At 53.2% G+C, this 24,807-nt stretch overlaps 1 protein-coding gene across 1 annotated transcript in view; it reads left to right on the top strand.

Moving 5' to 3' along the window:
• ZNF236 (zinc finger protein 236) overlaps positions 1-24,807 on the top strand; it is an 80,367-nt gene that overhangs the window by 5,298 nt on the left and 50,262 nt on the right. Inside the window, exons 2-7 of the mRNA XM_039839483.1 lie at positions 6,195-6,337; positions 7,580-7,744; positions 19,464-19,642; positions 21,874-21,998; positions 22,200-22,372; positions 23,176-23,319. Coding sequence (XP_039695417.1) covers positions 6,195-6,337; positions 7,580-7,744; positions 19,464-19,642; positions 21,874-21,998; positions 22,200-22,372; positions 23,176-23,319 — 929 coding nt within the window. The remainder of the gene's footprint in view (positions 1-6,194; positions 6,338-7,579; positions 7,745-19,463; positions 19,643-21,873; positions 21,999-22,199; positions 22,373-23,175; positions 23,320-24,807) is intronic.

Below are 24,807 nucleotides of genomic sequence, written 5' to 3'. Positions count from 1 at the left end.
TGCGAGCACATTCTTCCTTTGACAAAGCAAAAAAGCGATCTTCTCTACATAGAGGAGAATAATTTTTTGTCGATCCCTTCTCCGTATGTCCCGTATCGGGATAGAGTTTACCTAGACGTCGAGTGCTGTAACGTACACCTTTCAGTCGTGTTCCTGTCTTGTCTTCTAGGCTGAGGTCGGTCCCCTGCGGCCTAGCCTTTCTGGCAGACAGCGTCACCGGAACACAGCCGTTTGCCCGTTGCCTGTGGCAGCCGTCAGGCTACAGCAGCAGATCCGAGTCGAGTCGCTAGGACAGAGACCTCCCGACCCACAAAGTCTAAACATTTACCGCCTGGCCACTCACGGAAGCCGTTTGCCAAGTCCCGCCCTCGCAGTACACCGTGACCCCGTGCCAGGCGCCACCACGCTGCCATCTTGGAGCTCCTGTTACCTCCTGTGCCTCAGGCCCCCCAGGGCAGGCCCCCGGGCGACGCGGGCATGCAGGGCGTATCCGCTCCACACGCCGTGTTCTGCAGTAAGCAGCCTTACTGTTTGCCTAAGCCTAATCTCTTTAAGGCTGGTGAGGGCCTTTGTCTTAGTCACGGGGTGGAAAGCCTGGGCACCCCCCTAAACAGTGATCCCCAGAAAATGGGTGCAGTCAGGCAGCTGTCGGCCTTCCGCCTCTCTGCCCGGTGCCTTCGCACTCACTGTGCAGCTTTTTGCCCCGGCCGCTGACGCCCTCTGCCAAGCACTGTCAAGTTGGTGACAGCCACGCTGAGCCCTAGGGTTGCTGCCCAGTGACGACCAGGGACGTGCTTCCTGCGGACGTGTGGCCGTGCTCTCTAAGCGTGACGGTGTGCCACCGGCAGTCCGTGCGGTGGCTTCGCCAGTACAAGGACAACTTACAGTTGTGATGGCTGTGTATACGTGACGCTTACGTCAGAGCAGTGCGGGCCTGACGGGGACGGACACACAGAGTCAAACCTGACAAGACGGGCTTCGACACACCCCTGGGAGAAGGCGAATGTAGCTATGAGCGGCCTGACCCGGTTAGGGACCGTTTAATGAGTTTCTGACGGGGTATGTATCTTAACTCTGTCATGGGTTTGTTCCATGTCGTTCATTGTGCTACCTATACCAATGTTTGTGAATTTCCACGAGACTTTTTCTCATAGAATCAGCATCCAGAGGACACGGTTATAATAACGGTCCATGTAAACATATACATAACTTCTTGTATTAAGAAATAGGCCATGAACAGCACCCCAGGAGTCCCCACCGTGCTCTGTCCAGTCAGGACTCCCATGGGACCAACCGCTGTCCCGATGTGTGACAGCCTCGGTGAGCTCTGCCCACTCATTGAACGTTGTACGATGAGATCGTATGGATGTTCCCTGATGGTGGACATCTTTTGGTCAGCGTGAGAGGTTCATTGTGTCACTGTGTAGCAGTAGGCCGTCCATTCTCACGTCGTGGTCCAGCAGGTCCCCGGGTCACGTCGCTCTGGACTGTCATTTTCTCGTTGAAACGGCTCACGCTTTTGCTAGCCAGGGCGCTCGGCTTGGCCCTCCGCCGAAGGCATCTTATGCTGAGACCGTGACAATCTTAGGCTTGCAGCTGGGGTGGACGCTGCTGGCGGGGGCCCGGCTCAGGTGCTGTTCTCACACGAGGCCAAGGCGGAAACTGGGCTCTCGTCTCAGAAGCCATGACCTGGAGATTGGGGCGCCGATCGACGGGAGTTGAGGAACTCCTGGTTCTGCCGCGGCGAGCGGTGTGGTTTTGACTGAGTGGCTCAGTTCCTCTGGGATGTTGGGTTTCTCGGCCGTTCTGCAGGCCGTGGCGCGTAGGACCCACCACTTCCCCACGCAAACTTTATTTCTTACCTTTTCATTTAAATCTGTTCGACTAGCTGATGCCTTATCGTAGTTAGGAGTTTTGAAGTGTGGACGGGCCCTTCCCGAGCCCTGCTCCCCAGTCAGCCAGCTGCCTGTCACGCCGGCCGCCAGCACACGCACACGCGAGTGCGCGGTGTGTCCCCGCCCTTCCACGCTCCTAAGGAAACGACAGCATCTAGAACGTCCTGCTCCTTCCACTGGCTCCATTTTGAGGATGCCTTTTCTGTATGAGGATGTTTTATCGCCACACGAGTCCTTCTGTAGAGAATACGTTCTGTCTGATAACGGGCCAAACGCGTAAGCGCGTCCCCCGGGTCCAGCGCCCCCGGCGCCGGCACTGTGAGTTGACACGTTGGTTGCTTCCTCGAGAGCAGGTGCCGTGGCCGGCGCTGTGCGCGCAGGGCATTTAGAATTCTGACGGAGATTGTACCAAGAAAATGATGTGCACGTCAGCTAGCTGTTAGGAGCCACCAGACGGCTACAGCGATATGTACAAAAGGAGACTAGTTAGTGCAGATGTGACGAGCTGGGCAACTCTTTAACGTATGTAGCTTTGAGGTGGAGGGTGTGAGTCAATGCCACAATTAAGTGGGAATTAGCTGTGTTGGTCGTGAGAGCTTCAGACGACTGGGAAGAGACCCCCAAAATCGTTAGCTTTTATCTGCTCTCCAGACAGTTAGCAGATATTTTTCAGGCACACATTACGTGTCAGACTTTGTGCAAGGCTTTAGGGGTACAGAGATGAGGCGGACAGGGTTCTTGGGCCCAGACACCTCAGAGCTTTCCCGAGAAGGTCCAGTTGTGCCGGACCCTGAGTGCCGACGCGTGTGGCAGAGCAGGGGAAAGCGGGAGAAGGCAGGAAGGAGGGGACCAAGTGGGAAGGAGACGGAATCGTGGCGGTGAGCCAAAGCGCTGCCGAGTCGAAGTCGGGCGGTGGCGTCAGGCGTCCCAAAGGGGACTTCCGGGAGCGGTATGGAGTCCGAGGATGAAAAGTGGGAGCAGAACGGTTACGTGGTTGAGAGCTGGGCTCTCGGAGGAGCTTAGGGGTGCTGGAGGAGGCAGCTGGGGGTGGCGCCGGGGAGAGCAGCACGTGGTGGGGCCAGCTGTACTCGGAAATGATTTTTATTCAAGCCCTAAAATAAAATCAGAGCAGTTCGGAGTTAGCTCAGTCGCTTTCGACAGTGAAACCGATGCGCCTCGCTTTAACGTTAAAAAGCCTCGCCAGGACTTAGGGAGAGCCGCGAGCTCACACGACACGGAGCGTTTAAGGCCGGAGAGGCGCACGCGAGAGATCCACGGAATGCTGCCGGTGCGGAAGGTTTTGTTGGAGCCGGGTGTCACGTCAGAAGGGGTATTTCGCGCAAAAGGTCAACTTAGGTTTTCGGGCTGGGGGTAAGGACAGACCTTTGCCTGTAAGGTCCAGCCGACCGACCTGGTGCCAGCAGACAGTGCGTCTGGCCCCGGCCATTGCAGACCGTGGGGCCGGCAGGTCCCCTCCGTCCTGGAGGCCCGGGGCCCCGCGGGGGCAGGAGGCGTCTTCTGACTCTTCTGCCTGGCTCTGGGACCGGCTTTATCATTCTGCGGTGTGGCAGACAGACGGCTCTTGGTGTTACTTAGGATCTCTAGTTACATAGAGTTAAACCGACTTTGAAACAAGTCTCTAGATTTTTCTCAAGGCAAGCAAAGCTGCTCCATCACCTTCTGACCTTCACGCACTCAGTGTTTGTTTAATTTTGACAATTTGAGTTCTTGGTGGCAGGAAGGATCACAGAGAATGTCCTGTCTCTGGGTAAGGCGACTGCCTGGGACCCTGTAGACAGAGTCTCGCTTACAGCAGCGGACTCATGCGAAGACACCGCCACCCCCTGACCCCACCACCCCGTCCTCTGGGAGCAGAAACGGGTAGTGGGAGGCATGGGCCGGATGCCGTGGGCGTGAACTCTGCCAAGTGCAGTCGCTTTGTTGCCCGCGCGCGTGAAGGCGGGAGCCACGTGCAGGACACTCGCTCCGGTCTGCGGGACGTTAGATGTGTGCTGCCCCGGATCTCGGGCACTGGCAGCCGCCTCAGCCGGGCTGGCCGTTAGCAGGCCACGTGCATTTGAGCACACCCACCTCCTTGAGAACCCTATGGCCCCAAACAGTGGACACGCACAGACGTGGGGCGTTGGCGTGAGCCTCGTGGGACTCGTGGGTGCGGGTCCCACCTGTGGCCTCCGGGTACGCTCTTTCATAGGCCTCTTTCTGAGCAACAGATGCTCCAGGATAGACACAAGGGATTATTTTGAGGCCTAGGAGGCTGCCCAGCAAGGGCCAGCCCTGAACAGAAAGAAAGTTGGATGACAGAGGCCCGCCTGGCCCTGGGGGAAAGGCTTCCTGCTTCCTCCTGTGAAGAGCAAGAGCCACATCTGCCAAGCAGAGTGACAGCCCAGAGCTGCGTGGATTTTAAACTCATGCTCCATGCGAAAAGTAAAATGCTGTTTTCCCCCGCTAGCTAATTTGAATTATTGTTGTTTTAAGTTTGCTTTAACAGCATGTCATACTATTACTGAAAAATGATTTGATTTTATTTATTATGTTTGAGCTTTGTTAAGGAGAGAAATCTTGCTTAAAATAGAAAACTTTTTTGGAAAAATCTTAATTCATAAGCAAAACAATGTCATTTTTCAGTTATAAATTTTATAGTTTCTTTTAGCGTTTTGCCTATCATTTGCAGTTAATTAAACCCTTCCTCATTTTTGAGTAACATATTAAGTAGTTTCGACATATAGACTTGTTTCATTCTGCATGCTGAAATGTTTCTAATTTTGCATGTTAGAGGTTCATCTGAGGTGGTCTTTTATTTCTGTGTTCAACCTTTAGCTTAAAACACTTGCTATTTACTTCTTAAAACACAGTTTTCAACAGATATTTTACTTGTACCTTCCTAACTTACAAACTGCTTCCCACGGTAAAAACTTTTTCAAAGGGAATAATAATGGATGGGTTGTTGTGGTCCCAACAGTCATTTCTTTTGAGCCTAGGGAGTCATAAATGTTTCATTATTAGTGTAGTGCAGAAATTTAAAAAGTGTGCTCTTCGACTAGAATGTGGTTATAGTTAAAAATAAATAGAATAAAAACGGGTTATGTCTTTTCGTTAGTAGAGCCATCTTACTTACAAATGAAGTTGAAGTCTTTTGAATTACATTACTATTTCTTGAAACTGGAGTTTGCTTTACTCGCGAATCTGTCAGAAGGATTTTTGAAGCTGTTTCCTGCTTTCTCCAGACCCTGTCCCTGTGCACCGCAGCTGTGCACCCCACCTCCGGCCCGTGGGCTGTCACGGTTCCTGCTTTAAGGCAGGTTCTACTGCTGGATGGAGTTGGAAGTGCAGGCTGCTTTCTCAGACGGACTCAGCTCTGAGAAAGAGGGCAGGCCCACTTAGTGCATGCGTGCTCGGGAAATAGATTTCTCAAGTCTTAAAACCAGCCCCCTACCCTGCCTTCGAAATTTTAGATTCTAATATTTTGGGGTCAGATTTGATATAGAGATTCGTATGTGACACGTTTCTAGTCTTCGTGCAGTTAATATGTATTGTATATTTATGCCCAGATTCTAAGACCTGGAGTATATTCACTTATTTTAAGGAATTGCAGAGATTAAGAACATCTTTATGGCATCCTTGACACATGTTTGTGGTTATCACGTAGTCATTCTGGTTTGAGAATGCTTTGCGGCGTGCGGCCGTTTACCTAAGGGGGCTTGCAGAGGCCCACCGTGAAACCCAAGGGCCGTGCAGTTCGCAGCCCTCCCCTCCCCAGACCGTGCCACCTGACTTAATCTCTCTTGGCAGCAGTTTTCTGAGGTCGATTGAATGAGTGAAGCAGCTTCTATCTCTTGACCAGAGTTCTGTTGACTGAGTGAGTTAGGAACGGTGTGGATTACTGGTGACCCCTGAGAGCGACTTAGAGGTGACGTGCCTCCAGGATTCGTAGTGACTTTGAAACCACACGCAGCGGGCAGGCCAGGCTAAGCACATTATGGCTTTCGTGTGAGCTGGCGAGTGTGGCCGTGAAGCCCCAGGAGCTGAGTTTCAGATTTTTAAAAGTCCCGTGAAGAGGAATTTAGAATCGCTTCCTGCGTGTCCATCATCTCAACGCTTCTCATTTCCAACTTAAAAGGCATGCCCATTGAAAAGTTAAGATACCATTAATTTCATCTAAAACCTCTCATAAATCTGTGACATAATTTGGTTTCTGAACAGTAACCAAACGATTTAGTTTTATTTCTGTGATGAGAATAACACCTGGTGTTTATTGACTATACTTATGCGATTTTATAGATGGAGTTTTAACATTGAATGCGGAGAGCACTAATTATGCCTGTCAAGTCCCAAACTTCCATAAATGTGAAATCTGTCTGCTATCTTTTCCAAAAGAGTCCCAGTTTCAACGCCACATGAGGGATCACGAGCGAAACGACAAGGTATGTATTTACAAGGGGCGTCGAGACGTGAGCGTTGGAACTGGAGGTGCAGAAATCCACACGCGAGATAGAACTTGTCCGATAATTTAGAGTCCTCGACTGTGGAGCATTTCACAGCATGTGAGACGTGTTCTGACATGTTGTTTTCTGTCGTAGTTGCATTCCTAGCTATTATTAGGTGACAGGAGAGAGCGAGGGCTCGTCTGATGAGTGTGTGTCAAAATTACGTACGAGTGGAGAAAGAAATATTCTTAAAACGTGACTTTTCTCGGGGAGTTTGATTTCCTGCCTGAGTCAGCAGGGAGCTGGCGCACCGTGGTGCGTGTGGTGTGTGTTTCCCCCGCAGGGCGTGCTGCCCCTTAAGGGGCCTCGCACTTGACAGGCGCTTCCGGCAGTGGCTGGCCTTCCCGCAGGCGCAGCCCCATCTTAGAGATCCGCACCCCCTCTGCAGTGCGCCCTGCGGCCTGAGTCAGGACCCTTAGTGTCCCGATGGAATGGCTTGCCCGATACACGGGAAGTGGCAGTTAAACGACAACTGAAAAAGTGGCCCCGGCTTTTCTCCCGGTGGGAGAGCGTGAGCTAGTGAGCCATGGGAGGGCCGACAATACCAGGGTCTCTTCTCTGGGACCAGGATGTGACCAGCCCCGCTCAGCTTCCAGCGTGAGTGACGGCCTGCAGCGGGGTTTGCGTGCTGCTAACACGGCGCCCTCTGGCGTCCCCCCAAAAGCCACAGCCCGAAAGCGCTGGCTCCCCGCCACCGGTCTGGGCATCCCAGACAGAAGTGGTCCAGTGGTTACACTATCTTTCTGCAAGTAAGTGGCAGAATACCTTCCCTTTGGGGAAAATTTTAGACCGACATAAGCAGCTCTGTTAAAACCTGGGAAAATTTTTGATTACCTGTTTTGCTTAAAGCGGTGTAGTTTACAGCCGGGGAGCTGGCCAGAAAGGAAGGGATGAATGGCAGCAGTGCAGGGCTCACATTCGTTGCCATGGAGACTGCATCCTGCATCCTGACACGCGGACAGGCAGCCTTTGCTGGTAGGAGTCTAGTCTGCGTAGGTGTGTGGCTGTCCTGCAGTCCTTTGAGACACTCTGGGAGCAGCTTTATGTGTCAGTTTGGACCGGTCGAGGCGTCAGAGAGGCTGGAAAGGCCGTCTGGACCGTGGTACCTGTCGATGTTCGCATGGCTTTGTTGTGGAAAGACTGTGTTTCAGTGGCTTCTTGCCTTTTCTCTCCAAATAGCCACACCGATGTGACCAGTGCCCCCAAACGTTTAATGTTGAATTCAACCTGACACTTCATAAGTGTACCCACAATGGGGAGGACCCCACCTGTCCTGTGTGTAACAAGAAATTCTCCAGAGTGGCTAGTCTCAAAGCGCATATCATGCTGCATGAAAAGGAAGAGGTAATTATTTCGGCCTATACTTTGTTAACTGGTTTTTAAATGCATCTAACCCTTAGGAGGATTTTAGGTATAAACTAGTTTAAAAAGCCTTTCGTGTGGATTTCCAGGACTTAACCTTCATTAAGTGTGCCTTAGCTGACCTCCATTTCACAGATGATACATTTATTTTCTGTACCTGTTAATTTGGTTGGAGACGTTTTAACGTGTAGTATATTTGGAGGGTCAACATATGTCTACGTTGGCTAGAAGGGGTCCCCCACACACATATATTTAAAGCTGAAAATAACTTTTATAGGAATCTGTAGTGGCCAAAAGTAAATTTTCTGCCTCTGAAGATGGGAGAGTCTCCTTGCTCGGCTCCTGGACCCCCTGACGTGTGGGGGTTTGGGAGGAGAGAGACTCACGACGACACGAAGCAGTTTATACACCAGGTGAACATCCCTGGGGGCCACAGGCATAGTCCGGGGACAGCTTTACGGGTGACTGGGGAAAGACAGCTCCCTGGTGCTGGGCTTCGAGGGCCTACTTTATAGTGGAAATGACTGTTACCTTAAAAATACTGTAGGAAATTAGGAAGATACAAAAAGTAGGAAGGAGAGCATGAAAGTCACTTGCAGCTGTCCCTTCCAGGGCTCATTGCAGGTAACTGTTTGGCACGTTTTCCTGCTGAGACAGAAAAACAAAGACAGTGTTCAAGTTGCACGTGTAAAACTCGCATCCTAAAGATTGTGTTTGTACTTTCTATATGGGTTTGCGTATTTTTACATATGGCTTTAATTTTTAATATAAAATCATTTATCTTTTAATGTCATTATGTAAGTAATGTATGTTTCTTTTGGGAAAAGTTAGAAAGTAAACAGAAGTAATAGTAAAAGAATAATCACATCAGTTGTAGAAAATGCATGTAGTGTTTCAAACTTCTTTTTGCTATACGTGCTTTCCATAATAGTTTGTGTTTAAAAAATAGTTTGTTTTTTTTTTAATGCATAAATAGTTATGCCACTAGACAGACTGTTTGGTGACCTGCCCTTGTCCCTTAATATACTGTGAATATTTTCTTTTCCTTTTCGTGTACTGTATCCTGAGTCTTCCCACTTGTCAGTATTTTAAATTACTTTATTAAAGAAGTAGCATGATGATATGTAATCGTTTCCTTTATTATTTAACGTTTAAGTTGTTTATACTTTTTCAGCGTTATAAATACTACATCTTTGTGTATATCCTAAATGACTTCATCAGGGTAGATCTCTCCCAGCTACAGTTGGATTTCTGGACTCCAAGACTTTTTCGAGTTCTCTGTAGACGCCGATCGTGTCCCAAAACGCTGCCCCTGCTCCCTGGACTATGGCACTCTCCAGCAATGGCCGTGGTTTTGTTTTTAAAACAGAAATGTTTGTATTAAACAATGGCACGTTAAAATGTTTTGGAATAAGTACTGTCTGCACACCATCAGACACCCAGCAGACAAGCCTGCAGAGGGTGGAAAGTCGCGTCTCCGTCAGCCCCCAAGTCCAGGACTCCCAGAGCAACTTCTAGTAGCCATCCCTTTGGTGCCATGTCGGGGCCCCCTTGTCACCCCGTGCCTCCGTGCCTCAGCTAGCTGTGCCTCGGGTGTTGTTACACAGCTGTGCGTCAGAGAGGACTCCGGTTCTTCTCAGCTGCCACATGGTGTCGTGTCAGGGTCGGCAGGTCACTGTAGTTAGACGCGTAGGTTGTCTTCCGCTGTCGTGTAAAGCCACAATGAGCAGATGTTCTTACGTGTGTGGGCGCATTGCTGTACAGTGCTTCTCACGGAGACGATTTGGTACTGCAGAGCAGCGGTCCCCAACCTTCCCGGCACCAGGGACCAGCGCTCCTGAGAACCTAGCGCCTGGTGATGTGAGGGGGTGCTGAGGCAGTGACGCCGGCGCTGGGGAGTGACTGTAGATACAGATACAGATGAAGCTTCGCTGCCCTCCCGCCGCTCACCTCCTGCTGTGCCCGGTTCCTGACAGGCCACGGACCGGTTCCCGTCCGCGGTGCGGGGGTCGGGGCCTCTGCCGCAGAGGACATGTTGGCTGTCACTAGTGCGGGAAAGGAGTTGAGGTGCTGCAGGCACCTGGTGACTGGAGGCCAGGGATGCTCTGGAACCCGGGCAGCGCCCAGCGCCCAGCGCCCCTCCAGACGCACAGTGAGCTGGCGCCTCGGAATGGAGTCGCTGTGTGAATTTACGGAGTCACATACGTGGATTTAGAATTCTGACGGAGATTGTCAACTTGCTGTCCATGGAGGTTTAACCGGTGTCGGCCCCAGCCCACCATAGTGTGTGAAAGGGCCATTTCTTCGTGCCATTTCCGCTATCTGTGCTTTAAAACTTGTCTCTTCCTATCCAGTAATTGTAAGATGGTATGTTTTTGTTGTTTTAATTTGTATTTTCTTCATTATAAGTGAAGTTTAGCATCTTTCAATGTTTATTAGTAGTATTTTTTCTGTCTTCTAATTTTCTTACCTTATCTTGGGATGTGGGTGGAGATTATTGGTCTGTTCTTACGGATTCGTGACAGCTGTTTACATACATAGGAAGTTAACTTTTTTGGCCCCACGTGATGATTCTTTCTCAGTTTCTGACTCACCCCCCGCTCCCCGCTCCTGCCACCACCACTGGCATACATTTTTTAATTGTCAGGTATTCAAATTTTCAGTGTATTTTTTCATTTACAGATTCTAGCTCTTGTGACTTGCTTAGAAATATTTTCCAAATCTACAGTGACTTTTTTTTTTTTTAAATACCACTGTGTCTCCCAGGGCAGGCACACGTATGGTGACGGTGACTCCCAGGGCATGACACACATGGTGACAGTGCCCCCCAGGGCAGGCACATGCATGGTGATGGTGACTCCCAGGACAGGCACACAGATGGTGACAGTGACCCCAGGCAGGACACACGATGGTGACGTGACTCCCAGGGCAGGCACATGTGCAGTGCAGCACACACAATTTTGGAAATCATGACCTCCCGTAGATACCCCAGCTCAGCCCCTGCCCAGCCCCCCTGTGGACCCCCAGCTTGTATTTGCGTGTCCCCCCTGCACACTGAGGACCCTAGCTCTCCACGCGCTTGCTCAGGCCTGCGTTTCGCTGACATAGTTTGGTGGCTGCGAGGCCCACACGACTGCAGGACACGTGCCAGGGGCGGTCGGGGTTTGGAGCGAGCCCAGGGTCACTGGATTCAGTCTCTGTTTTGTCCCACGCTGCCCGCCACACTCTTCTGAGCTGCAGCCCTCAGCTGACTGCCCTCAGCTGGGATTGGGTTGGGGGGTCGAGGGCTACGCATGTTTGCATGTTTGTTGACTCTTAGAAGGCAAAGCAATGAGAATGGGGAGCACTAGGAGGGTGCCCCAGCCCGCTCCTCTGCGCCTGGCCAGGGCGCCGCTGTCTTGTTTCTTTGGTTTGTCTTTGCTGTGTTTTTCTTTGGAATGATACGCGAATATTTGTATGCTTCTTACTTTCCCTTTCTGGTTTATTATTAATATGAACGTCAGAATTTGGCTTACTTCAAAGTCGGTTGGTGTTTCCATTTTCATTGCATTAGATTTTTAGATTGTTCCTGAGAATCGAACATTACAAAATTGAATCTTTATCGTCAAACATCGCTCAGTAATGTTTTGTTCATAATTCAGTACGTTATTTACACTTACTCTTGAACGTTTTCAGGTTTTTCTTAACGCCGTTCTGGGGGGAGTGTTTATTTGTCTGTGGGAGTGCAGGGCTGAGCTCCGCAGCCCTGCATCGCACGAGATTTTCTTTGTGTTTTCAGGTGTACAGCTTCATCTATACATCGTAATTGGGCAATAAGATTTGGTTTTTTGTTTTGCTCTAGTTTCAACGACCACGAGTGGTTTAAAGCCACCTTGTGATTGTCGTCCCCATAATATGCTGCAGCAGCCCCCCACCCCCAACCTCCTTATTCTGAAAGCGTCATGCTTGAGAGAGCAGCGCCCCTGGCAGGCGATGGCTCCTGTGCCCGGATCCGCCGCCTTTACAATCTCCCAGCTCTCACCCCACACACCTTTTCTGAACAGTGTTGAAGTGAGGCGTGCACATCGTCTTACTCGTCCCCTCCAGTGCCGTCGCGCACTTTCCCGAGGGACGGAGACTCTTCCGTCGTCATCACAGAGCGGTCCCCACAGCCTGGAGTGACCCATCTTCAGAGGTCCCCGTCTGGAGGGCAGGAGTGACAGTGACCGACAGTGTGTGGTGGAGAAGTGAGCTTTGAGCACTAGGGCCAGCTGTCCCTTTGACCCTGGGAGAAGGGGTTCCTGCGGCAGGCGCCTCCTGCTCCCCTGGACCGTTCTGGGCGTCTCGCTGCACAGCTCCGCGGGTCCCGGGTGCCAGGGGTTTCGCACCGAGGCCTGGCCCGGCCGCGCCGCGTGTCAGGCGGAGGCCAGGCGGCCTGGTGTCGGGAGAGGCTGCTGTGCACGATGTGGTCACCGCGTAGCCTCTGAGTCCTGGAGCTTCTGTTCCACGCTGATGTTCACCCGGCCCCTGCTTGTTCCCACAGCGAGTGTGTGACACATACAGTTCGCTGCTGAGAACTGACCCGTGTTGGTGGGGGGTGGTGCTTGGTGGCCTTACTTTGTCCGTCCGCCTGTGTCGGGGTCAGGACGCGTGGGGAGCGTGCCGTGGAACAGCAAAGGAGGCAGGACGGAGGGACGTCGGCGGGAGTGTTGAAACGCTGTAGCGCATGGTCCAGGCCGGGCGGGCAGCGTGCGCACGTGTGTGTGCGTGTGTGTGTGCGTGCGCTGCCCGTCTGGGTGGGCCCGGCCCTCGGCGTGGTGGGGGCCCGGTGTGGCTCCCAGGCCAGGCCGGCACACGATCGTCCCCGCGGGCCCTCCGCACAGGCCACCAGGACACTGAGAGTCATGGCTTCCACTGTCAATGCTTCTTCACGCAGGCCTTGCAAACTCCACTCCGACTTCTTCCGTAGCTGAAAAGAGAGAGAACAGTAACGTATCCCCTCCAGAAGTTCTGAGGTTTTTGTACGTTATTTTCAGAGTTTCCCTGCGTTGTATTTTCTTTTCCATATGCTTTGTCCAAGTTGTTTCCCAGTTGGTTCCCCACGGGGAGCTCATGGTCCTTCTGCCTGCGATGCCCCCTGCTCGTCACTGCATTCACTCTGTCTGCTCAGGTGTTGCTGGTGCTTAGCGCTGCTGTGACGTGGTCTCCTGAGACGGGGGGTCGCCCCACAGGCGAGGGGGAGCCTGCGCAGCCCGCCCTCGGCCTCCAGCCGCCTCGGCCCCTCACCGTTGTGGATCCCAGAGTGGAATCAGCCCTCGAGTTGGGACCGATCCTCTCCCCGGAGGCCGTGGCGAGATGCGTGTTTCCCGAAGCCAGGCGCCTTTACTTTTCTGCCGCGACTCAGCCCTCCTGCATTTCCTCCCTTGGGCCAGAGCAGCTTCTCAGGTCCGCGTGTGACCACGAGAAGGGGAGGCCAGGGCGGTCGGGAGAGGCTCGGCACAGCCGCAGTGCGCAGACGCTGCCGGGGGCTGTGCGGACGCTTCATCCTCCTGCCGTCACGGGGAGCAGGTTCCGGAGGCTGAGAAGCGGTGTTCGGCAGTCTGACCTTTGTGACCCTATGCGGAACAGGGGCTCAGGACTAGGGGCTCCACACGAGCAGAACCCAGAAGTCCGTGCGGTGCCTGCTGCGGCTGTGCAGATGTGCAGGCGGCGTGGAGGCGGGGTGCTCTCTGTGCGGGCTTCCCGCCCCCGCAGTCTGGCGCTGTGCGGTGCGGAGCTGGCAGGGCGGCGCTGCCCACGGGGTCGCCTGGGACGCCCACCGCCCCGCTGTGTCTGGTTCACGATGACAGGGCCAAGAGGACACACTTCTGCTCTTCAGAGGCTTGATGCAGAAGTTGAATGTCCCGTCTGCGAACGTCCCACTGGGCAGAACACAGGTGTCACATGGGGCGAGCTTGCCGTCAGAAAGGCTGGGCAGTGGGGCTTTTAGTCGGGTAGCCACGTGCTCGCTGAGAAATCCACCACCGTGTAGAGGAGGTTGGTGTTGACACGCGGTTGTCTGTCTCTCCCACGTGAATTAGCAGAGCAAGTTCTACAGTCCGTGTGTTTCTTGTGCTTTCGTTTCTCAGATGATTTGAATATGGCATATTAGTAATAACCATAGGAGTAGTTACTGGCCTTTAGTTGCATTTGAAAATAGCCTGTAAGACTCCAGATAAGATAGAGTGTCCCCTTTATCCCAGGTCCCATCTCCGCCCCTGCCAGCCCCCCCCCTGCACACACAAATAAGAACACTTAGGGAGAGCAGCCAGCTGCCCAGACAGACTCCGAGAGGCGGGAAGGGGGCTGCAGCCGAGGGTTTCAGGACGGAGGGCCACCATGCTGGGGAGTCCCCGGGCTTCTGTGCTTCCCCTGGACACCTGGACAGCGGGCCGGAGAATCCTGTGGCCTTCTGCCAACAGGCATAGGGGAAAGCGCTCCAAGGACAGTTGGGTTCCCTCAGTCCCAAGGGGCAGAAACACAGTCTGACGATAGGAAACCTTTTTGATGCTGTTCCCCTACCCCTAGCCAAACACCAGATTCCCCCACCTGGTGGTGATAGCAGAGCTGTGCCAGACGCCGAGCTTCCATCCTGCGCCCGGCAGAAGCGGGCTGTGTGCTGATGCCCGGCCAGAGTCCTGTCAGGGCATCTCACCCGCCAGCAGCGAAGAGACTTAACCAGGCGGTGCGCGATGTCCCGCCCACCCCCTGCTTCCAGTGGGCCCTCCACCCCTGCCTGGTCCGGTGCCACATCTAAGCAGGCGGCTGCTGCTACAAGGCAAGCTAAGATCCAGACTGACAGCGTAATACCCCAGATGTCCAGGGTGCAATCGAAAACCACTCGTGGTGCTAAGAAGCAGGGCAGTCCCAGTCCAGTGGGGAGAGACGGCAGAAGACCTAGATGTTGGAATCACCTGGCAAGCATTTTTCAAGCAACCATCCTCCAAATGCCTCATGAATTGTCTTGAAACATGGATGAAATGGAGATGAAGACATGGCATAAATGGAGACTGGAAGAACCAAAGGGAATTTATCGAACTGAGAAAGCCGGTGATTGAAATAAAGGACTCAGTCGAAGGTCTCAACAGTAGACCAGAAAAGACAGAAGAAAGAATCAGTGACCTTGAAGACAGATCAGTAGAAATTACTTGAGCTGAACAACAGGAAAAAGTCGATTAAAGCAGTTCCCAGAGCCTCAGGGAACGTTGGGACAGTGATCGAAGACCCCGCATGTGTGTCAGAGGACTTGCAGAAGGATGGGGAGGGAGAGCGGCCGAGACTGTGCTTGCAGAAGGAGACCCAGATTTGGTGGCAGGTGTAACGCACACGTTCGAGAAGCTGAGCGAACCCACCATAGCAGGGTAAGCGCAAGGGACATGCACCAAGATACATCGTGATCGAACTTCCGAAAAGCAAGGACAGGAAGTGACCCTGAAGAGGGCACAGGGAGAGCATCTGTCATCTCGGCGCCTCACCGATTCGGTGACATCTGGATCTGTGGGCTCCAGAAGCAAGCGGCACACTTCAGTCGTTGAGGGGAAGGCACCATCAGGCATGGGTTCTGTATGTGGTGGAGACGCCCAGGGGGGAGGGGAGGGGGGTCGGTGAAGACTCCGCTGAAGGGGTGCGCTCAGAACCTGCTGCGAGCAGGCCTGCCCTCAGCGATGGCTGGAGGGGCCCGTCCTTGCTGACCCAAGGAGGCCCGGGACCCCGGAAGCAGACGGCAGCGTGGTGGTCAGTTCTCTGGTCAGCTTGGGAGGTGGTTTGGGGTGAGGTTAACGTTTAGACCAGTGAATGTGAAGCAAACACTTCTCTCTGGGATGTGGGTGGCCCTTAACCCAATCAGTTGGAGGCCTTGATAGAACAGAACGACTGATTTCCCAAAGCAAGATGTGCTTCTCCAGCTGACTGCCTTCTGGGGTCCCCCGCCCGCCAGCCCACACCACAGACAGTGGGACACTTGTGTGAGCTGGTCCCCAAGATGACACTTGCTGTCTGCACACACACATCCCGTTGGCTCTGTCTCCCTGGAGAACCCTGCCTGATAACGGACTTTTGAGACGGATAAAATAAAAACTGGGGTGAATATAATACATCGTCTTCCCCTTGGATTCCCAAGTCCCTCTTGATGATTGAAGCAAAAATGATCCTCCGGTGTGCTCAGTGTCCCTGGAGGAAATGCTGAGGACAGTCGTATTAAAAGGGGCGGGACCCAGGACCGGCGTGGAGGCAGGATCTCCGCATCGCCGGAAAGTGAGAAGCGATGCCAGCAGATGGTTACACAGGTGTGGCACGCAGAGCAGCTGCCAAGGAAACCAACAGAGCAGCGTACTCAAAAATGGTACGAGTAAGTCCGAGGGAAATTCTGGAGGAGCCTAAGAGCAAACCCTGGGAAGCAAGAAAAGAGAAGCAGGGGAACAAGAAGCAGCGAGCGGCCAGCAGAGCTGAAGCTCAAGAGTGTCCTTGGTGACCACGTGAGGCTCCGAGTGCACTAACTCAGTGTCCAGTGACCACGTGAGGCTCCGATGCGCACCAGTGTCTGGTGACCACGTGGCACTCCGGGTGCACTAACCCAGTGTCCAGTGACCGCGTGACACTCCGAGTGCACTAACCTGATGTCCGGTGACCCGTGCGCTCTGAGTGCACTAACCCAGTGTCCGACCCGCGTGACACTCCGAGTGCACTAACCCAGTGTCCGGTGACCATGTGACACTCCGAGTGCACTAACCCAGTGTCCAGTGACCACCTGCAGCTCCAAGTGCACTAACGCAAAGGCAGGTGTGTGGCAGCCGCCGAACGTGTTCACCGTTTCCGGTCTGGCCGGAAGACCCTGGGCTCCAGCTGGTGGGACGTGCAAAGCTTTGGCGTCTGATGAGGTGCCGTAGGCCCATGGAGGTCGAGGGCCACTCAAGACATGAGCAGCTGAGGCTCCTGGCAGTGGGTTGGGGCCACCAGTGCAGTGTCCCCTGGAACTGCAGAAGCAGGAGTAAGGTTGCCTTCTGGGGGTTAAACTCTGAGGTGACACGACGGGTCAGAGAGGTGAAAAGTCACAGTTAGAGGGCCCCATTTTGTCACGTGTGGCGTATGCTTCAATAACATTGATTTAAAAATTATTTATGAGCATATTTTCTTATATGTACTCATAAACCGGAATTACTGTTGTAGTTTAAGGTGTCCCATTTTTGAATTTTTATTTCTAGAACACTAAACTGATTTGAGATTAATAATCTAAAATCCGTAGTGGTCACTACTTTATAAAATTAAATCTCAAAACCAGAGAAGTAAGCCCAAAAAGTTACTGTAGTTTTTAAATCATTTAGGGATATTTTCTTAGAATGCACGTGACTATGGAAGTTCCCATCTTTCATTGAGTAGGTCACTGACTGAGGAGGGGTGACACAGGACGTCCGGGGAAACGGCGCAGGCACCCCCACGCCGACGCGCTGCCCACAGAAGGCGGCTGTCCGTGTACCGGGCCTGGTGCCCGGGGCCGGGGGCCGTGGGTGCCACCGTCTGCGGGCTTCAGGTCGGCCTTGCGCCTTGAGCGCTGTTTTGAGGTCAGCGGAGGCAAAGTCCGGTGGGAAAGGAGGCACGGCTCCCCACAAGCCTGGGGCAGAGGGCAGGGCAGTATAGTCACTGGAGCTGGGGCGGGGTGGGCAAGTGGGACTCAGTGGGGCCGAGGGAGGGGTCAGCCTGGGCCCTGGGGCGGGCGGTGATAGGGCAGGCGCTGCGGGAGGGCCTCAGGGTGCCAGTCCTCTCGTGTCGCGTACCCTGACTTGTCGAGGGCGTCGCACCTTCAGCACGATGGCATCTGGTGAGAGCTCCGCGTCTCCCTGGATGATGTCTGCCTCCTACTTACGGTCACTGACAGTCCTTGGGGCAGGCTAGCTGGCACTCCAGCGAGAGGACCCGACATTAGCCCTGAGCACGGAGGATGCCTCCCTCACGTGGGAAGTTCGTTGGCTGCCGTGGGGTATCGCGCCTCTCACCCAGGACCTCCCCAGACACTGCCAGGCCGTGGAGGGTGGGGGGCACCCCTAGCTTCTCGGCCGCTGGACGTGGACAGAGTGACCGTGTCAAGACCTTCTGGCCCAGGGCATACTTCACTGCGCCTTCACCGTGAGAGTCAGGTGTGCGTCCACCAGGGTCTTCACTCAGAGAATTCTGACAAATTTCTAAGTGGCATTTATGCAGATATTTCCTGAAATACACTAATCTGATTATTGGTAAAAAAATGAGTAAAACGTGCATGGGGTTGAGCAGTAAGTCTGAGCCAGAGCAGCGGAGAATAAGGGTGAGGACGGGAGGGTGACAAGTCAAGTTTCGCTTCATAGCTATAAAATGGGAGACTTGATGGGGTGTTAGTGAAAACACCTTTCGCCATAAAAATTCAGGAGTGTGGAGGTCATTTTTTTTAAAGACATGCAGCAAATTATATTAGGTATTTTCTTCTTTTTAACGCTTCCCTGGGAAGAATTTTCTGTATTATCAACGAGATACTGACAATCTAGTCGTTTGTTATTTCCTTAAATTATGATATAATAATACTAACTGAAAATTACTTAAGTTGAAGTCATTATTGGATTAATCAAAATATTCCATTCACCCTCATCTTTTTCTGCAAAGGATGCCGAGCAGTGTCCATGAACAACCTCATTCTCATTTAATACATTCCCAGGACTGTTTCATGCAGTAACTGGAAGAGATTCTAGTGGACAGAAATAGCAGTGTATCTCGCCGTTTGGAGCTCCGGGGCTGTGCTCACTGGCGGGCTGCACTGGCCTTTTTTAGTGTTTGGACAGTTGTTTGGGGGGCCGTCTAGGTAAAGGTCGGGTCCTGGGGTTCCGAGGAAGCGCGCGTGCTGGGCTGTGCCGAGTCGGCGCTTCCCCTGCTCGGAGCTGTTGCTGAGCTCCCTCCGTGCCACGCGCTGCTCAGCTTCGTGACGCATCGCCTGGCATGGGTGAGGGCAGGTGTTACTGACGCCCCTTCGTCACTTGTACGTGGGCAACCTGCTCAGACGCACGCGGCTCGTAGTGGACAGCTGCCCGGAGAATCTCTTGATTCTCCGCCGTCCGGAACACCTGGACCAGTCCCGCTGCATGAAACAGGAGTAATTTAAATGTTATAGTCGCCGTATTAAACAAGTTTTTAAAAAGCAGATGAAATAAATTTTATTTTAATATATTTTATTTATTTATGAAAATATGTCCAAAATATTATAGTTCAAATGTTAAAAGTTTTTGAGCTCTTTTACGTTCTTTCTTTTTGCAGTAAGACTTTGAAATCCTTTGTGTGTGGTACACTTAGGCATTTATTTGAAAATTTATCGGCTGTCATTTTCCTTTGAGGTAGTTTACCAAACTGTAATCTTAACTTTGCCGACCCTTTTGTGGTAGTGAAGTCATTGTGCTTCTCTAAAATTTTTACAGCACAGATGGACAAAATGCAGTCACCTGACAGCCAGTTTGTAACAGTTCACCTTGCTCAGGAATCGCCTTGTTCCCTCATCCCTTGTTCTATCCGCAATGAAATGGTTTTACGTGGTCGTATTTGGATGTGTGTTTTGGGGAGTGAGGAAGTGTCCCGGGGGAAGTGTGACTCTGCGTGTGACCGTGTGCAGTGCTCGCTCTCTGAGACTCGAGGTGTGTGCTGATGCGTGCGCTCTGCTCCTGGCCCTCCGCAGAACCTCATCTGCTCCGAGTGCGGGGATGAGTTCACTCTGCAGAGCCAGCTGGCCGTCCACATGGAGGAGCACCGCCAGGAGCTGGCCGCCAACCGGGTCCACACCTGCAAGGCCTGCGGGAAAGAGCTGGAGACGTCGTCCCAGCTGAAGGAGCACATGAAGACTCATTACAAAATCAGGTACGAGCCTTTACTCGGGCATGAAGGAAACCTGCGCGACATCATAAAGACCGGCGAGCTTCGCCGTGACTGGTTAGAAGTGCTGGCTGCTTTAGCCACGAGCGGGGCCGCCAGCCCAGGGTGGTGTCAGGACGTTCTAACCTGTGCTTCACGCGTGCCGCAGGGAGGATGAGCTCCACAGGTCGACCTGCGTCAGGTGGCACAGGCGGGCTGTTCTAGCTCGCCTTTTAATGCTAAACACTGTAGAGCAAGGCACTGCTGGGGACACATATTCACGGGCAGGTAACCGTGCGTGCAGTGGATTCACGAGGACCAAATTAGCCCCCTGTCAATGAACTGGTTTATTTGTGCTGCCTAACTGATTAGCAGCCATGCGTGCCGGGCACTGCTGAGCGGGCACATAGATACTTACGAGATACTTACGACGACCTCATCAGGCCAGGATGCTTTTATGTCCCCCCTTTGTGGATGAGAAAATCTGAGTATAAAAGAGAGACCAAGCAACTTTCCCAAGGTTTGACAGTGTTAGGGGTTTGAATCCTAATGGTCTCATTTTAGAGCTTGTGATGTTATCAACCGTGCCTGTGTTTACAAACATTTATACATTTATTCCTAGTAAAACGTAACATGTCTTTCACATTTTCATATCTGACCTATTCCCAATTATATATTTTTACTGATATTCCATTTTCTTAATAAAATTAAATACAAGTTCCTTCTAGCACTTTGTGCTCAGGGTGGCTCGTGGGGTGGTCGGTTGTCATGTACCGAGCTAGTTTCTCCACCAACCCGTGAGAGCCAGTGTCAACGGTCTCGCGCCTGCTGCCCATCTTAGCGTGCCGTCTCTCCAAGTCCCAGTGTCCAGGATGTGTCAGAACCTTTCAGCAGCAACGACCAGAACAGCAGGGGCCACAGCAGCTGGTACAGTTGATGGTGTGTCCGCAGACTGTGAGCCATCTAGCCGTCCTGCCAGGCACCGCGTCTCAGAAATGCGGACGAGCATCCCTTTTGGTCACGCTCTCTTGTCTCCCCAGCTCCTTCGTGTGCCTGTGGTGGACTGGTGCGGTGTCCACCGCATACTCGGCTACTTCAGTGAATTTTCAGCCCCAGGATGTGATGCGTGTGCAGTACACAGTAGAATTTTATTTTAATGACGTTTTAATACAGGCACGTTTGACGTGTCCCTAAAGGTTCTAGGGAGCAGAGGTGCCTAGATGTTTATGTGGCCATCATGCCCTAGACCGCACAGGCTCTGGGTCCTCACCGACAGCCTCGTTGCCATGGATATCATTTAGTAAGGATGACAGACAGTGTCCCAGAACGGGTCAGGCAGTGCGCCTGTGTCACCTGGCGGTCCTGTGGAAACGGAAGTAAAATCACGCTGGCCTGCGGGAGTGGGTGCTGCGGCTGAGGGCAGGAGGCCGGCCGGGCTGTCGGGCCTCAGGAGCCACTGTGGGAATGAGGATTCATTCCAGGTGCAGTGGGAGCCGTCGGAGGGTTTTACGCCTGGAGCGGGCTGCCCAGACGTCAGGGGTGGCCATGCTGCCGTGGGCCGGGGTGGCAGCCGACAGGCCTGAGTCAGCGTGGCGGGACGAGGAGGTGGGAGAGGCGAGACAGGCGTCTTCGGAGGTGTTCGGAGTGACCCGGCCACTCTTGCAGGTGGACTTGAGGTCAGGGCGGGGAGGGGAGAGCCCGCTGGAGCCTTGGCTTGAGGCGTGCACGCTGGCGTCACTGTCTCCTGTCGCGGGCGGGGAAAAGGCAGGGTTCCGCTCGTGCCACACGCTTGGTTACAGCCGCCACTGCACTGGCCAGCAGAGCAGGAGTGGAGTCGGGCCTGGGCTGGTGCGCGGGGGTCAGACCGCAGCGACCAGTGGCGTCGCGGTGGTTGTGAGCAGGGGCGGGGTGCGGCACGGCTCACGGCAGTGTGGCATCGGAGCGGCAGAGGCCTTGGTGTTTGGCGCCGCAGGGAGGGACGTGCCAACCGCCCCCAAAACACAAACTAAAACAGACTACGTCTGTCTTTTCATTAGATAGGGAAAAAGTGGATTTTTGTGATACTGTGTACGTAAAACTAGTATGTGTGTGCGTGTGTAGGGGACACAGACGCACACTCACAACCTGGGGGGGCGGGTTCTCACTGGAGCCGGCCCTCACGGCAAGCCAGCTGCTTGTGTGGAGGGGCCCTCTGGAGGGGTGGCACCAGGAACTCAGTGGGCACCATGTCGCACTAGGGTGTCCGGCACGAGGCCCTACAACCGCAACGTGGACCGGAGTGGGTTCTCGTATTCCTGCCCGCACTGTGGGAAGACCTTCCAGAAGCCAAGCCAGCTGACGCGGCACGTCCGGATACACACAGGTGCGTGTGCCTGCCCGTGGGACCGTGCCGAGCTCACGCACACGGAGCAAGGCGCTGCCTCGGGCCGGCTGGCCCATGCGCACCCCGGCTCTGTGGGCATCGGGCACTTGGGGGAGGCGGCCGGGGGCGGTGGGATCTGCGCGGGCGGCCTGCATGTGCCTTGGTGACTGTCACTGTCCTCATGCCCTCTCTCACCTGCAGGTGAGAGGCCCTTCAAGTGCAGTGAGTGCGGCAAGGCCTTCAACCAGAAGGGGGCGCTGCAGACGCACATGGTCAAGCACACGGGCGAGAAGCCCCACGCCTGCGCCTTCTGCCCCGCCGCCTTCTCGCAGAAGGGGAACCTGCAGTCCCACGTGCAGAGGGTCCACTCAGAGGTGAGCCCGGCCCGGCCCAGGCGCTTGGGTACCGAGGGCCCTGTGGGGGCGGCTGCTGGACACGATCCGGCCCAGTGATGACGCCCGGCCTGCGGTTCTGCACGTCTTGTCCAGGTGTAGCGTGGCCGGTCCCTTGGAGGCCCGCCGCCCTAGCTGCAGTCACGAGTGCAGGTGGCCTGGTGACACGAGGACAGCCTGGTGCTGGGGCTGGGCGTGCGTTCGCAAGGAGCCGCCCGTAGGGAGCACTGGCTCCACGGAGAACGTGCACCCTGTCACCACTCCTCACTGCCTGTCACCTCCCCTCACCGCCCCTCAGTGCCTATCACCGCCCCTCACTGCTCCTCCGTGCCTGTCACCGCCCCTCACCGCCTGTCACCTCCTCTCACAACCGCCCCTCCGTGCCCGTCACTGCCCCTCACCGCCCGTCACTGCCGCCGGCTGGGAGGAGGCCGAGCCACAGCCGAGCCGCTGTCTAACTCCGGCCTCCGTTGCTGACGGCGCGCTCAGCCCCGTCAGACGGCTGCTTCCTACCAAGTCAGGGATCTGAAAGCTGGTTTCTCCCGGGAGCCAGTTCAGGCCCAGAAAGCACCGTGGCTTTCAGTTGCTCTTGCGCTGTACTGGCACAGAGACCCGGGCCGCTCAGTCGAGAGCCGTCTCCCTTACAACTCAAAGTGATGTTGGAGGGCTAGGTTTTGCTGTCATTTCTCGTGCAATGATCCATCACGATTTGTCATAGTTTAAGTGTTTGTCATAGTTTAAGTAATTAGTCATAAAATGTTGTTTTTTCTCATTTGTTCTTCAAGGTCAAGAGCGGCCCTACCTATAATTGTGCAGAGTGTAGCTGCATGTTTAAGAGTCTAGGCAGCCTGAACACTCACATCAGCAAGATGCATATGGGGGGCCCGCAGAACCCCGCAGGCTCTGCAGAGACGGCTCACATCCTGACGGTGAGTGGAGTGAGCAGGCTCAGAGAAGGATCTCCTTTTACCAAAATCTGCCATCTTAATGGTGACCCGTGAGATTGCATGTTATTTAGAACACCGAGGGTTGTAAAGGTGCCGTGAAAGGTTTATGTGTACGGTAACGTGCTCCTTTTTTCCAATGAGTAGGGAAAAATCAATGTTTTAAATTTCAGGATAATGTTACATGATCCTGCTTCATGAACTGTCACCTGAACCGGTAAAAATAAGACAAATGTAACTATAATTCCTACAGCGTTATTGACAATTATTATTGAATATTCTGTATCATTGTTATAATTTGGAAATCAATTACCCTTTCAAGATATGTTTTCACGTCTAATGTGATAATTTTTCCTGAGACGTTGGACTTCCAGGAAACTAAATTGTATTTTCCAGTACACGTGTTTAAAATCGAATGGCTCAAAAACACACACACACACACACACACACACACGTTTCTTCTTTTTTTGTAGCTCAGCCTGGGCCGGTTACTTCCACCCTTTCCGTTGATAGTGAGAGGCAAACTGTAAGCGTAGAGCAGGTGTCTTCGCAGCGGCAGAGCTGGGACGGTCTCAGGAGTTAGTGCCGCTGGGAAGGCAGGAGGCTGGCGGTTCGCGTTGCGCCAGCAACCGCCTGCTCCCTGCCGGTAGACAAACGGGCCCACTAGCATTTGTCCCTGAGCTTCAGGGTCACGGTTAGTGTCTGTCTTTCTTTTCTTTTCTCATGATGTTTGCATCTGGGGGTGGTCCCTTAGCTTACACTCCTCAGGGAGATGTTGTGAATAAGTTCCAAGACCGAAGAGTAATTAGAGCCCAGTAATGAAATCTTAAAAATTCTGTTTTGGGCTGAGTATACTTTTAGTATAACTTTCGGTGTAATCAGCCAAACGTTAAGAGTTTTCACTCTTTCCTTTGGCAGTATGCAAATCAAATACATGGATATAGTGAATAACCTGGAGCGACAGTCCAGATAATTTTTAAAACTTACATTCTGGATAAAAATCTGGAAATGCAGTCGAGGTGTCTGGAGACCTGCCCCCCCCCCCCCCGGACTGCTGCGGGGGGCCTGTCCACGCCGCCGTGTGCACTGTCCCCAGGGCTGGCGGGAGGCCCTGTTTGCCTCCCGAGTGGTTCTGTGTCTCTTACTTTTCCTTGTACTTTTTCTAACTCTTGGCCTTTTTGCTCTACTTTTAAAGGTTTCTTCAGCTCGGTCTCATGATTCTTTCATTGATTTTTAATTTCTGGGCGCTTTCATTGAATTATTTTTCATTGTGATTCTTTCATTGAATTATTTTTAGCTAGCTGGGTCTTTAATTTCTGGGGGCTCTCTTCTGTGGTCTGATTCTTTCTTTTTCAAGGCATTCTCTTCTGGTTGGGTGCACTTCCTGCTGAAACCTGGTCAGCCTCTTCCGGTTAAAGGCTTTCTTCTCCGAGTCCCCCGCATCGCCCCCCACGGGTCTCATCAGAGAGCTTA

This window comes from Pteropus medius, unplaced genomic scaffold, assembly GCF_902729225.1.
Source record: "Pteropus medius unplaced genomic scaffold, Ma_sr-lr_union100, whole genome shotgun sequence".
Taxonomy (NCBI): Eukaryota; Metazoa; Chordata; class Mammalia; order Chiroptera; family Pteropodidae; genus Pteropus; species Pteropus medius.
Note: the sequence above shows the minus strand (reverse complement) of the source record. Positions and strands in the feature narration are given on the sequence as shown.